We start from the raw sequence: 14,227 nt of genomic DNA, 5'->3' as shown, positions 1-14,227 counted from the left end.
TATCTTGCCAGTAATGGCTTTTCTTTAGTAACTGCCTTCAAGGCTTGAATAATGGCAGTGCACAGTGGTGGAAAATGAGAAGGAAAATTCTGAATCGCCGGCTGCGTATAAATGCCTGTTTGTTGGAGTCGCCAGTAAAAAAACAATGAGGGTGATTATGGAACTCATGAAAGTGTTTTAACGTTATTAGACTATGAAAGGCTCATCTCACCTGAGAGTGCTGTCTTTTTGCTCTTTATATTAACCACTGTTGTAAAAGCGGTATTTTAGACATAAACCATAAAAGAAGAGGGAAGACTGAAACATGTCTTGAAAGGGAACACAAATAATTTGTGAGAACTGTATCAGTCACAGCTAATAAATTAGATATGAATAGAGCTTTATTCTGTTCTATGCCCTTTTGATAGTGATGACTATCCAGTGAATCTGGTACATATTGTATGCTGTTGCTATGGAGACTGCTTTTTAAATCTTTGTCTTTGTGTGAGGGTTTGCACTGTGAGTTCAAGACAGCCCAAATCAGATGAAAATATGAAAGCATGTGCACATATATGAATGTCAATCACTCTATAATGTCTTTGTGACTGTGAAGCCCCATTTCAAACAATATGTAACATTTAAATTACGACTATACACATCCAGTATTAGTATACACCCAATATAGTACTGTACAGAGGACTTTATTATACAGATTCCCACAGCAAAAAGATGTTTGTAATAAAATAAAACGTCATTATATATTATATTATATTATATTATATTATATTATATTATATTATATTATATTATATTATATTATATTATATTCACCAAGCAGAAGTAATAAACAATTATTTTGAATATTATTTAAATTAGTTTTGAATACATTAAATAAGTGCATACCTTAACCAGAAATTATGCTAAAGATTTCTCAGAGTGCCAAAGGCCCAAGTTTTGTCCCAGGCTTTTTATTTTTTTTTCTAGCTCCAGTCTTGTTCATAAATCATATTTTTGCTATTGACATCTACATCAAGCTGATTTGATCATCCGCAGAACGATTTTATACTCGACACATACCTGCAAATGCAAAACTGCCAAATCAATGCTATAGGCGCTGTTCTGACAAATGGTGACAAAGTGTTGCTCTGAAATCTTCTTCCAGGCTTAAACATGAATATACAGCAGCAACATCATTTCTGATTTACTTTGAGGAGACTGAAACTGAGAGATTTCTGTCTGCGTTGTGTGCTTTGAAAGCAAAGGGGGTTTTATTTACAGAGGAAAGAATGAAAGATAATTTCAATACCCTTAAAGAGCCTCATTTGCATAGTCCGCAATTTGCATATATAATTTCTCATTAAAACTGAATCAAACTTTTTAGAAGTTGCTGAAATGGCATCTAAACACAAAGTTAACAAAATTAAATTTGCTTCTCGTGGTTTTGTGACAGGCACCATTTCCGTCAACTCGATCCGTACTCCCTACAACGCTCCCGGTGAGAGTGAAATCCTGGACTTGGAAGACATACTTTATCTGGGCGGCCTGCCAGAGGACCGTGCTGGTCTGATCTTCCCTACAGAGGTCTGGACTGCGCTCCTAAACTACGGCTATGTGGGCTGCGTGCGAGATCTGTTCATGGACGGCCAGAGCAAGGACATCCGGCGGATAGCGGAGGCCCAGAGAGCAGTCGGGGTGAAGCCGTCCTGCTCTAAGGAACCTCCCAAACAGTGTCTAAGCAACCCCTGCCTGAACAGCGGCACCTGCAGAGAGGGCTGGAACCGATATGTGTGTGACTGCTCAGGGACGGGCTATCTGGGACGCTCCTGCGAGAGAGGTGAGTACCTGTATTTTGCATGTCGAGTCAAGGTTCGGTGGACTTTTGATATGGTGACCAGATTTCTCATGGTTCAATACGGGACACGGAGACGGGGGCGGAGGGTGGAGGGGTGGAGGGGGTGTGGTATATATATGACTACGATATTAGAAATTATGTTTTATGATATAGAAATTATATATATATATATATATATATATATATATATATATATATATATATATATATATATATATATATATATATATATAATACACACACACACATACACACACGTATATAGTTATTTTTATATAAACTTAAACATACATTTATTTGACGAAAAATAACGAAAATAACGAATTCGATAACGAATTGTGATTGGATGGTAATTTTGTTCTACGTCAAGCTTAGTTATCTTTGATTAAACTGTTCTCGCATGACAGAACACTTCTACTACTCACTTTGATCACCCAGTCGTAAAGAAATTTTGAAATACGGGACAAAACATGATTTTTTTCAAACTAAGTTAAAACACTAAAAACAGAGCTGGAATTACGAGACTATCCTGGAAAAACGGGATGTGTGGTCACCCTAGATATGAGATTGGCTTTTATTTTTGCTGTGTTGTGCTGGGTAGTTCTACCCACATCAGTCTCATTAGCTGTATTTCCATTCACCGATTCTAATGCGCATTTTGGTATATTGCATAAAAATACTCTGGATGGAAACGGTAAAATGTACATGAATTCTAAAAATTGCTCTCAAAAGTCAGATAAATGTATTATCCCGTTAGAAAATATGCACTTAAACTATGATGGCAACACTTAACTTTGGATATAACCAATTGCATGAGAGTGATTTTGTTTTTAGTTAATTGTTTATTTCTTAAAACCTAGAACTATTGGTAAAACCATTGTTTTCATAATCAGTTTACAGATTTTGCTTACATAACCTTTCTTTCAGATTAGTGGAAAGAAAACCTCCAAAATACACATTTAAAGGTTTATTTTAAAACACTTTATCTATTTGTGTCGGTTTATTTCAATTACAATACATATTTGTTTTCTACAAATCTAAAATCTCTACTTCAGTAGCACTTACGGTATATACAATAATGTTATAACAGAGGGGTTTGTTCATATATGATTCAACTGATATAATTCAAACAACCTTTTCTTTAAAAAAGAAGACGTTTTTTTTACCACCTGTATTTTCTGATTCATGGAGTGATAAAAAGATGTTTACTCTGTAAAAACCTTTAATATGTCAACAAAATGAGAGGGAAAAAAAATTAACATATCATCAACCAGTGTTCAGAATTCTGTTCTATGTTTGCAATTCAGTTTATATTTAGACAATGCCTCATTTGCATAGTTAAACATAACATTTCAGAAAGCTTGTCATACAAAACAAATGCTGTGATTAATTTAACGCTGATATCTGTTGGTTTAAAAGTTTATCCTGTTCAATTGAAATGCTTTGTTTAAGAAGTGCACCGTATTTCTATCAAATAAATGCCACTTGATTTTTCATTCATATCGTACGTTTTAAAGTGTGGCTTAAAGAGCCAAATACTTTTTAGGGATAAACACCACATACTGTATGTTCTCATTAGCTATGATTTTGTTGCTTAGTGCATTCTTTTCAGTCTTTCCCTAAGGACTGAAGTAATAAGATGAGGTGTTAGAAGAATCACTGCTTCTACGAAAGATCTGTACGCTCATTCTTTCTCTCATGACGTGTAAAGACGTGGCACTCATTCAGAGATATTTTTTCCATTATGTTGCGTAGGGGAGGGCGACATTCACCGCTTTGTCGCCTCGGCCGTAGCATAGAAAAATATCTCTCTTTGTCAGCTCATCCTTGACAGTGAGGAAGAAAGTGCAGCTGAGCTGACGTTACTGTTACCGTGGTAATTGTGTTTCTCTTCAGTCCATGTCATCTTCAGAGAGAGCCACTCAAGCATGGATTTTGTTTTTGATTTTGTCACCCTTCCTAGCAGAATTTTAATTCTGTTGTTTTTCCACATGAACAAAATGGCCAGCGTTCACTCAGGAGTCTGGGGGAGCTCTAAGTTCAGCAATGCATTTTTACCCCTCATAGGCACCTCTGTATATTCATTCTGGAAGTGCTTGAAGCTATAGTGGCTAATTCTTTAATGGAAATGCATCTCTCCTAAGCTTGTTGCTGTTGTCTGGACACTGATATCACCCTGCAGCAAAGTCGCTACTGTGGGAAAATACAATCAATTATATGCGCATTGTTAAAGCTCTGTGCAGGAATTATGGAAATGATTCAGTCAGTTAATCCATCAAAGATGACTTGCTTTGTCATCGGCCGAGCAAAGTTCACCACAAATACCCATCAGAAAGAGAATGGTGCAGTCTGGTCTCCTGTTATAGGTGTTGCCAGCTTCCTCCAGATGCACATTTATAAGACTCCAGTCTCAGAGAACAGCTTTTTGTGCAATGGTGGAATGGAGAAATGTAATGAGATAGACACATTGAGAAAGAGACTGAGAGACAAAAAGAGACGGGAAAATTAATTATGGTAGTACATGTTAAAGTTTATATATATATATATATATATATATATATATATATATATATATATATATATATATATATATATATACATACATATTTGTCAGTGATAATGAAGATGAGAGAAGATGAGATGATTATTGTCATTAAAGATGCTTAATGACAATAATTAAACAGTTTTATTTAAAACATGTTTGAAATATGGTGAGGGAAATATAACTAAGAAAATAATGCAGTAAATGATTTTTGAAGAAAATAAAAAGAACCGGGTGAAATTATCTAATAATAGTATATTGAAAGAATTGAAACTAAAAGAGCTGAACAATGAAGCCCAATTTCTTTGCACAGGTAATGAAAAACTGACAAACTTGAGATCTATCAGAATGTGCAAGTCATTGTTGCCATAACTATGATTTGATAGTAGTTGCAGTTACAGAAATATAGTTTTAGTTTTTTTTTTTTTTAATGCACACAATATTTTTTCAAGGTTTGATTAAACTAAAACTAATTACATTTCATTTTGATTTTATATAATTATATTAGATAATTTCAAAAGATTATATGATTATTTTATATACTGTATATTTCAGTCTAAAATGTAACTAAAATGTGAAAGATTTGACATTACTGAAATGCAAAAGTTTTTTGTTAAATGTGTGGTATACAAAAAACAAGTGTTTTTTTAATATTATTAGTAGGGCTGGGCAAGTTAACGCATTATTATAGCATTAACACATTAATTGATTAAAACTGATAATTATTTTATCGAACATTAACACAGTCTTTTATTTTTATGAAAGTTCGTTGCTCACTGGCTCTGAATACACATACAGACAAATCATGGGTCACAGGAGGGTTAGGTGTTGTCATTCGAACGAATAAGCCACCTACAGTAGTAAAATATGTAGGAAATACTGTGAGATCGGTGTAAAACGCCCACAAATTGCATTTAAATAAATGTGCGTTTTGATTGGTAATGACGTTACACGTCAATTCATGATGACAGACACAACGCGATACTGTCATTATTTTTAACTTTAAAACGTAAATATAGGTTGTAATAAGGTGCTTGCACAAACGACCTATATGGTTGTTTTTTGTTGGAGGACAGGCTCCAGAATCTGCACTCTGGTGTGATTAGCGCTCACACTCACTGATCTACATATAAATGAACCGTGCTCTTGTCCACCTCTTCCAACCGAGCCAAGGACTGCTAAACGGAGCGATCACACTAGTCAAACGAACCAGGCTTTGCGGGTTAAGATTGCCTAGTGTGAACACACCCTAATTATTCTCCCGCATCGTGCACACATGAGTCTCTACCCACCCATCAAGTGTTGTCCCGTGCCGCACTCTGCTGTGATGGGTGCCGTGATCATGCGTTATAATGCTATGATAAAGGCTCTGGACTCTGAGCATAACTTGTTTTTCTATAACAAACTATAAATATTTTCTATAAAAATGTTAATGTCGTTTCAGTGACAAATAGCTTGTTTTATATTTAATTTAATTACAATAATATTATAAGTTTATATTTACAATAAATATTTTAACTGCTACTATGTAAAAGGAATACTTCTGTGAAATAGCACCTTATTTGTTTAAAGTGTTTGCAAACCAAATGTTATTAAACTTTGGTTCATATAGCAGTAGTTTTAAGTGAAAAAAGTGCACAATACACTACCTTTGATTGCATTATTAGTTTTGTGCATAACAATCTGATAGATTTGATATTTATAATATTATATATATTCAGTATATTGGACAAAATTGCAGGATGATAGAAAGAAAAATATATCTGAAAATAAAAACCACCGACAGATGTACACAGGGTGAGTTAGGGTGAGCTGAGGAAGAAAAACAAATAATGCAAAAAAAAAAAAAAACCACAAAACCTTCTTGGAGCGTGTCATTACATTCACAGTTGTCCCTGCCCAGCTGTGAGAGGTGAAATAAACATAAATCCATAACCGTCCAGCTGCTCTCAGAGCTTGATTTACTTGAACAAAGCATCAAAAGAAAACAAATGCCCCAGAAGAACAACTGCCCTAATTTCCTGTAATTTCTCCAAGGGTCCTAATGGGCTCTTACAGTGACTAAACTTAGCACATAACCTCTGCTCATCCCTCAGTACCTGATAGTTCTGCAAACAGAGTTTTACCCTACAGCGTTCATTTGGATGTGCTACAAGCGGGTTCAAACAGCCAAGTCGTAATAGACTTCACTTTTATTTCCCACAGCCACACCTGCTTGATTGCACGCTTGGCAGGTCGTTCATGTTGATTCCCAAGTCAGTATATGTTTCATTGCCCCGGCCGCTGCGCGCTTTTAGACTTCATGAGGTGTCGTGTTGCGTGCAGAAAAATTGTAACATGCATTTACGGTGAAGGTTCCATTGGCATGCGAGAACTCACCACGAGCAAACTTGAATAATGTATGATGCCTCAGAGCCAACTCATCCTGTTTATCATGATTGTTGAACATACATTTCCCTAATCCCTGTGGCAGCCATAGCTCCTGTGTGCTGCAGTATTCTAGCAGGGAGGGCCTTCGGCTCCATCATGTGACTGCTAACTCTCCGGATGTCACCTAGTGAGCTAAACTCAAAGAACTTCACAATTTGGGGAGAGTGTATTCAGATGTAGGCAGATTAGGCCATTTGCATGTTTGTGCATGAGAGGTGGAGAGCTTGGCCTTGAAGTGATTAACAAATGCACTCTGAAACGTTGAGCATCCATGCAGGTGATGCAAGTTTGAGTCTTGCTTGTCTCATTTCCTGAAACTGTTCTCCCCTGCTGGCAGCATTTCCAGTTCTATTATCCCTATCAATTAATTGGCAAAAAGGCCAAAAAAAAAATTAAATAATAAGCTTATTTTGGGGACCGTCAGTTTACAAACTATTGTGGAGCCTGCTATATATGTCCAGAAAACTGTGTAAAACAAATTACTGTTTTAAAATGGTATTGAACGATGTAAAAATTATTTGGGGAAAGAAAAGTATGTGAAAATATTATGTGATAATATCGTATGTATATATGTATAAACTAGAACTAAAACATAAACTTCACAAAAACTATATAGACATATTTAAAAAATAAAAAACACAAAAATATTAAATCTAATTCAAAATAGTAATTAAATAATCATTTTTAAAACCCTAATAGCATATCAATGATACTAAAATAACATTGGTATATGATTAATTTTGATAAGGCTATTTATTTATTAGATTAAATTAGAGTTTTACCAGGCCAGTTTTATTAATTAATTAATTTATGTGCTAAATGTGCTACATGTGAGATTGTGTGGGAGCTAGATGGAAAGGGAGACAGAAACGGATGAGATATATACATCCCTGCGTAACTGAGTGTCTCCATTTGCATGTGTTGGGCTGATCCTGCATATCAGAGGAGCTGGAGCCACAGAGCACTAAATGGAAGTAACAGCAGATGGAGGGGCAGATGGAGAGAGTGACCAGCCATGTACACTCCTTTCTACCTGCGGTCCTCCAGTTCCGTCTCTCTCATTACAGACCAGGAGAGCGGCAGTTTGAGGAGCATTCGTGACTGCTCAGTGCTTGTTGTGACAAGATTGGCCTCTAATTGAGAGATCTGTGTCATTCAAAAAAATAAAATTAAGTCTTCATGGGTTTTTCTACAGCTATGGGCACTATAAAACTAAGATTTTACCATTTTTGTTATATTAAGCTTACATTAAAACCATTCATTTATCATTTAGTTATGTGACTTTTTAAAAGTCTTATGTATATATTTTACACTGTAACCAGATCCAGACTTTAATAAAAATGGAATAAACAAAACAATATATATATATATATATATATATATATATATATATATATAGAGAGAGAGAGAGAGAGAGAGAGAGAGAGAGAGAGAGAGAGAGAGGGTAAACATATTAAATTAATTAGTAAAATCTGTCCAGTATCACCCAGTTGTTATCAAATTGGTTATGTATATATGAAGAGTTTATTTGCAAAAACAGATGTTACCTGTTGTTATCCAAATGGTAATGTAAGGGAGCATTAAAAGCATTATTATCTGCTTTTTCTCATTCTAATGTTTATTGTGTGGAAATTGTTTACATTATTATTCTTACACAATTTTTGACTTTCCAGTTGTAACTAGCATCATTTTCATAAAAAGAAATGCCATTTATGTCAAATATGAAAAATAAAATATAAAAATGGTAAATAGGTCCATTGTGAACAACATTTTTATGGTGTATATTTATATTTTGATTATATGTTTTGTGGATTTATAGTATGGTGTAAAATTAAACAAGTCTAAAAATGTTTACTATTTACTTTCTATTATAATGTTGTTAAACACACTAAATGATTTGATATGTTGTTAAAAAGTGGCATTATGATGGAAATATTCAGGACGTTTCAGAAAATGGACAACATTTCCATTACACAGCTGTCCTGCACTGTTGGGAATTGTTAGAAGATATATTAAAATACCCGAAGAGAATTATTTGAAGTCCACAGGTTCCAGAAGTGCCTATAGCTGAAGAAACATCCTTTTCTTGCTGAGCTCTGTTGCTCACTCCCTCAAATCTGTCGTTTCCCGTCCTCCCTCTGTTCCATCTCCATGCTGTTTTCCTAGCATGTTTCTTCATTTGAAACCTCGGCAGACCTCTGCAAGGCACAGAGAATGTCGCTTCCATCTTGTCCAGATTGGATGTGATGTGTGGGCTGTCGAGCGGTGCAGATGCCATACTGCTGCGCTCCCCCGCTGTGTGACAGCATAGTGCTGTTTGAGGAGGCAATGAGGGTCTTTCTGAACCACTGGCCATACCTCTCTTTTCATTATCCTCTCCCCTGGTGTGAGACTACTGCTCTGGAGATGAGAGGGGGGCTCGTTTGTCAAGCTGTCATTGTTTTGAGGCTGCATCTTCTCTGGAGCAGGTCTCGGTGGGGAGGGCTAAAGATTGGGGTTTAGGGTTAAAGGCCACAGTGGGAGCTCCAGCTCCGAGTAGGTGGGCACCTGCTTTGTGGTGCATCCTACGGATTGTTAAAGTCGACATGACTTGTGATTCCTCACTGTTAAGATCTAACTTCTGTAATGTTGGGTGGGACTTGATTTTATCATTTGATAACTGATTGGATAGTGAAAAGTTAAATACCTGAAAAAAGCCAAAGACAGATGCAAGTTGGAAATTTGATTGTGGAACTTGGAGATTATGTAATGTTGCAGCTTCTTTACCATTTACTTTTATTCTATTAATGTGAACTGACATAGCATTGTTGTGCTTATGATTTTAGCAAGTCTGTAATTATCAGTAATTAAACCATACTCAAACAAAACCTTAACATCAGTTTGACTATTGGCTTTTTTTTATTTTTTATGTAAGATTACAGGGGGGTTTTAACCTTTTGAATAACATGCAGTAAATGTTGCCCAATAAGACCAGGAACATTTTAAAAAATATATATAGATGTAATGTTTTTAAAAATACATTTGTACAAATCAGTGCAAGTAAAACTATTCTTACAAATTAACTAATGCTTCCTACTAATATAAATGTAAGAAGTCTACATTTACAAGAAAAATAAATAATAGTAATACAATTACTATGATTAGAAAAGTTAATTTTGTCTATTCATGCAATACATTTTACTGCTTAGCTATTAACACAGTTTGTGCTTTCTGCAAGGTTTATCTTTTAAAATGGCAGGTAATTTATAGCATAACCTACATGGATACATCCTGGGATTTGCACATCCTATGGAGAACAACACTGGGCAAGATATAGAATAGAAGTAGTAGAAATGCATGTTGGAGAAAATGGGTGAGAAGCTATGAGAAAAAAAAGCTAACATTATGCATTCAGAAACTGATTGAAGTTACAATGACAAACTGCTGTAAGGTGGAGCTTGTTGGGTAAATCAATTTTTTGCAAGAGTTGAGACACAATACTCAAGCAACATGACTACGGTACCTTTTCTAATGGCTATATTGTGTCTCACACACTCTCTTTTACTAAGAAGGTGAGTGTACATCACTGCACTGATTAGTATGCATGTCATACTTGTGTTCCTGTCTTCATCTTGTTTTCCACCGTCTCACTCTCTCTATTGTGATCTCAGGCTTGACAATGGTGTAACAGAAACAGGGGATGCTGAGACGAGACAAGCACCAAAATTACAGGAAGAGTGTGTGTGTGTGTGTGTGTGTGAAGAAGAGGGCAGCCTAATTGGTGATAGCCTGCAGCCTCGTCATCTCCAGAGCTCCCTCACAAGCGAGTGATGTCTCTGTACTGGTTCCATGCCAGATGTTGTCCTCTGGCTGTGAGGCCAGTCTTTGCACAGAAGCAGATGTGTCCGGCCTCCATTATCGTGTCAAATTATCTAGGCATATACACAGTACCAAGCACCTCATTGGACCTATTAGTTTTTTTTTTCTGTCTCTTTTACTTTATATTTTAAACACAACTCAGCACTTTTGTGTTTCTCTTCACCTTTCCCAACAAAACTGTTCTAGCAATCTGCAAACTTCTCTCCCTTTTTTCTGCCCCGAGAACAAAACAAAGATAGAAAGCTGGCTTGAATTGACCCATTTTGGGTTGATATCAGTAATAGGTAGGGCTGCATGATTAATTGTATGCGACTGTCATGCTTGTCCTTTTAGTAAAGCCAGTTCTGTGATTAGTCCTAAATATCCATCACCTGCTTTCAAATGGAGCGACACTTAATATACAGAGCCGTAGTTCGCCAAATAACCGAATGTGATTCATCTGCGATTATGAATGCGATATTGCATAGCTTGTCAGCAAGCTACGGCTCTGTGTAGTAATTGCAGCTCCATTTGAAAGCAGGTGATGGATATTTAGTACTAATCAAAGAACCAGCTTTACTAAAGAGACACACATGACAATCGCATGCGATTAATCATGCAGCCCTAGTAATAAGTAACCTGACGGTTCTGGGTTAGGAATGTGGGGGACGTGAAAGAGATCATGCAGCAAGACACTTGAGTTAAAACGTGAATGGTTCTGTGTGCGACAAATTCCATGACTGCAGTGCTTCAGACAGGAATGTGTGAAAAATAGGAGAAAACTAATCAGAGTGTAGGCGAGGGACAACTTCTGGAGTGTGGTCCTTTAAAACTGGAGCTGTGAATGTGGTGAGTGTGAACTGGAAACAGAATGGGGCCGAAGATGATCGAGTCGGTGTTTGCATCGCTCATGACGGAATATGTGTAGAAAATACAAGAAAACGAATCGAAGCGTACTGACTGCAATGTGTTCTTTTAAAACTGGAGGGTTTTGTCCGAGTATGTTCTCACAATATTGATTGGCGACTGATGAGTGGTAAAACTGTGAACTAGTCAAAATAGTGCTGACGTGGATCAAAACGGTAAAATCGAAGACAGAAAATCCTGTCAGTTCGCTGTAACAGTTTAATCTTGACTTTCAGTGTTTATTACTGTGTGTTTATTGGCATGATGGTTTGGCTCCATCAGTGGGTGAAAAACATGAACAAATTGAACAAAATCTTAAACTTTTCAAAATAATTGTGTGTAACTGTATAACAGTGTTAATTTCGTTGACAAATAATTTCCGTCATAATTGCCATCAACGATATTTTTTTCACCGATGACAACAAGACGATAACGAACTAAAACTCTTTTTGAAAGACAAAAGCTATGACGTAACTTGTGTGTATATATGAATCGGCGGGACATAAGCTAACACACTTTTCTGCACGTTGCATAAAACGTAAAAAAAAAATTTGAAAAGAGCAGACATATGGGAGAGAACTCAATTTGGTCCGGTTTTCTGAGCGCAGACCCTGAAGCATACACAGAGAGCATGTCTCAAAACGCGTATGTCACATGAATGGAGAATTACACACAAAATGATGTTGAATTGTCCATTTTGAGGAGTATTCACATAAACACAGTTGATTATGTCTTAAGTGAACATAAGCAGTACTGATTATGTCTGCTTGAAAGAATAAAGTATATGGTATCCAAGTTACTATAAAGAATGCATTATTAGCCTATATAACCATTAGTATTTCAAGAAGACCATGTTCTTTTTCTTTATGATAAGTGATTTTATTTAATTTTAACATTAAGGCATGTTGTGTTTCACAGCAGTTAAATCAGTGTATATCATAATAAAACCATAATATCAAATCTAGGGCTACAGTATATCATGAGTTTTGAAATTTTAGAGAAATGCTTAATAAATGATCTGTAACTAAACCCATTAGGTTTAAGCCCACTAAACTTACTGTAGATTTAGTCAACTAAAATCTTATGATCTAGACTAAAACTAAAAGCAGTTTAGATGACAAAATATGACTATAACTAAATGGCATTTTAGTCAAAAAACTATGACTAAAACTAAATAAAAATTTGCTGTTCATTGCTGTATAAGTATGGAGTTGCTTAGCTTTTTTTGAACTGGTGTAATACATTTTAATCTTTTATCAGGCTATCTTTCGTCTGTGTTGTTACTGTTTTCATATTGTGTGTGATTTTAATTTTAAAACCCATTTTTGGTACATTTAAACCAGCAGTAGGCCTAATAGTAAATTTCAAACAATATTTGAAATAAATAAAACAGTCCACCATGTTTATTCATATATTATCTGATATATAATATATGTATTATACATGTATGACCTACCGTATAAACAATTGTTTCAGAACAATTTGTTGTAGCCACTTACCCTGTAACTACATGGAACAAGGGGGTAACACAACACCACTTTAATTTACAGCCCACAAAAGTTGTATTTACCTTGTAACTACATGGAACAAGGGAGGAACAAGGGAGGAACAAGTGTATGTTTGCACAGTAATTACAGAGAAAATTTGTTGTAATTGTTCAATGGCCAAATTAAACCCTCTTAAACTTTTTGTTGTTGTCTATAAAAACACCACAGTATACATCCATTGAAATACAAATGTTGTATTATGTATTTTTTCTGCAAACAGCTGGAGAGCAGTAAGCTTGTTTTAAGCTGCATTGAACCTTGATGGTACAGTATATCATGCAAAGTTATTTGGTGATAGTGGTGTTGAGAAGTTGCTGGTGTGTAGTTGCTGAGATCGGTGAATAAGCTTACATAAGGCAAGTAGACTAAAATTAGAATATGTATCTATTAGTTTCAAAATACTCACAGTATAAATAATTTGAAATTTTACAGGTTGTTACCCCTTTATTCCACAAATGTAGTATATTATTTCCCTACCTACACGGAGGTACTGAATTGTATGTGTATTTAGAGCTGTATGTGTATTCAGAGCCAGTGAGCAACAGACTTTCATAAAAATAAAAAAACTGTGTTAATGCGCAATAAATTAATTCTTGGTGTTAATCAATTAATGCATTAACGCGATAATAATGCGTTAACCAGACCTAAATATTATATTATATTATATTATATTATATTATATTATATTATATTATATTATATTATATTATATTATATTACTACATTACAGTACATTATATCAAGATGATGCAATCATCTAACAAATAATATCTAATAAAATTCATAGCAATCAATTCAAATATATTTATATTTTTGGGAATGTCTTTACTGGACAATTAAATGGTTTTAATTTGCTGAGGATTTTTGTTTATTCACTATTTCACTCTTTTAAAAATATGTTTGATAGAAATCAAAGTTTAGTATTAAAGATTTTATCAAAGATAAGAATTATTATTAGTTGGTCTTAAATTGTTATGGCTTTAATTTTTATCACTTGTATTATATGTTGATTTACTTATTTTATTTACATTTTTTGCCATGAAAAACAACAGTTAAGCAAGCAAGCAAAATAATGGGGTGGTAAAGTTATGTGGATATAGTATTTATTTTATTTATTTTTTATTCTGGCCCAGA

The 14,227-nt window shown here is 35.0% G+C and overlaps 1 protein-coding gene across 19 annotated transcripts in view; it reads left to right on the top strand.

The window, feature by feature from the left end:
• Positions 1-14,227, top strand: part of nrxn1a (neurexin 1a) — a 170,975-nt gene that overhangs the window by 75,850 nt on the left and 80,898 nt on the right. For all 19 annotated transcript variants that reach the window (XM_052570700.1, XM_052570704.1, XM_052570697.1 and 16 more), the window contains one exon: positions 1,430-1,813. In XM_052570700.1, coding sequence (XP_052426660.1) covers positions 1,430-1,813 — 384 coding nt within the window. The remainder of the gene's footprint in view (positions 1-1,429; positions 1,814-14,227) is intronic.

This window comes from Carassius gibelio, chromosome B12, assembly GCF_023724105.1.
Source record: "Carassius gibelio isolate Cgi1373 ecotype wild population from Czech Republic chromosome B12, carGib1.2-hapl.c, whole genome shotgun sequence".
Classification (NCBI taxonomy): Eukaryota; Metazoa; Chordata; class Actinopteri; order Cypriniformes; family Cyprinidae; genus Carassius; species Carassius gibelio.
This window is presented reverse-complemented; position numbering and strand designations above follow the sequence as displayed.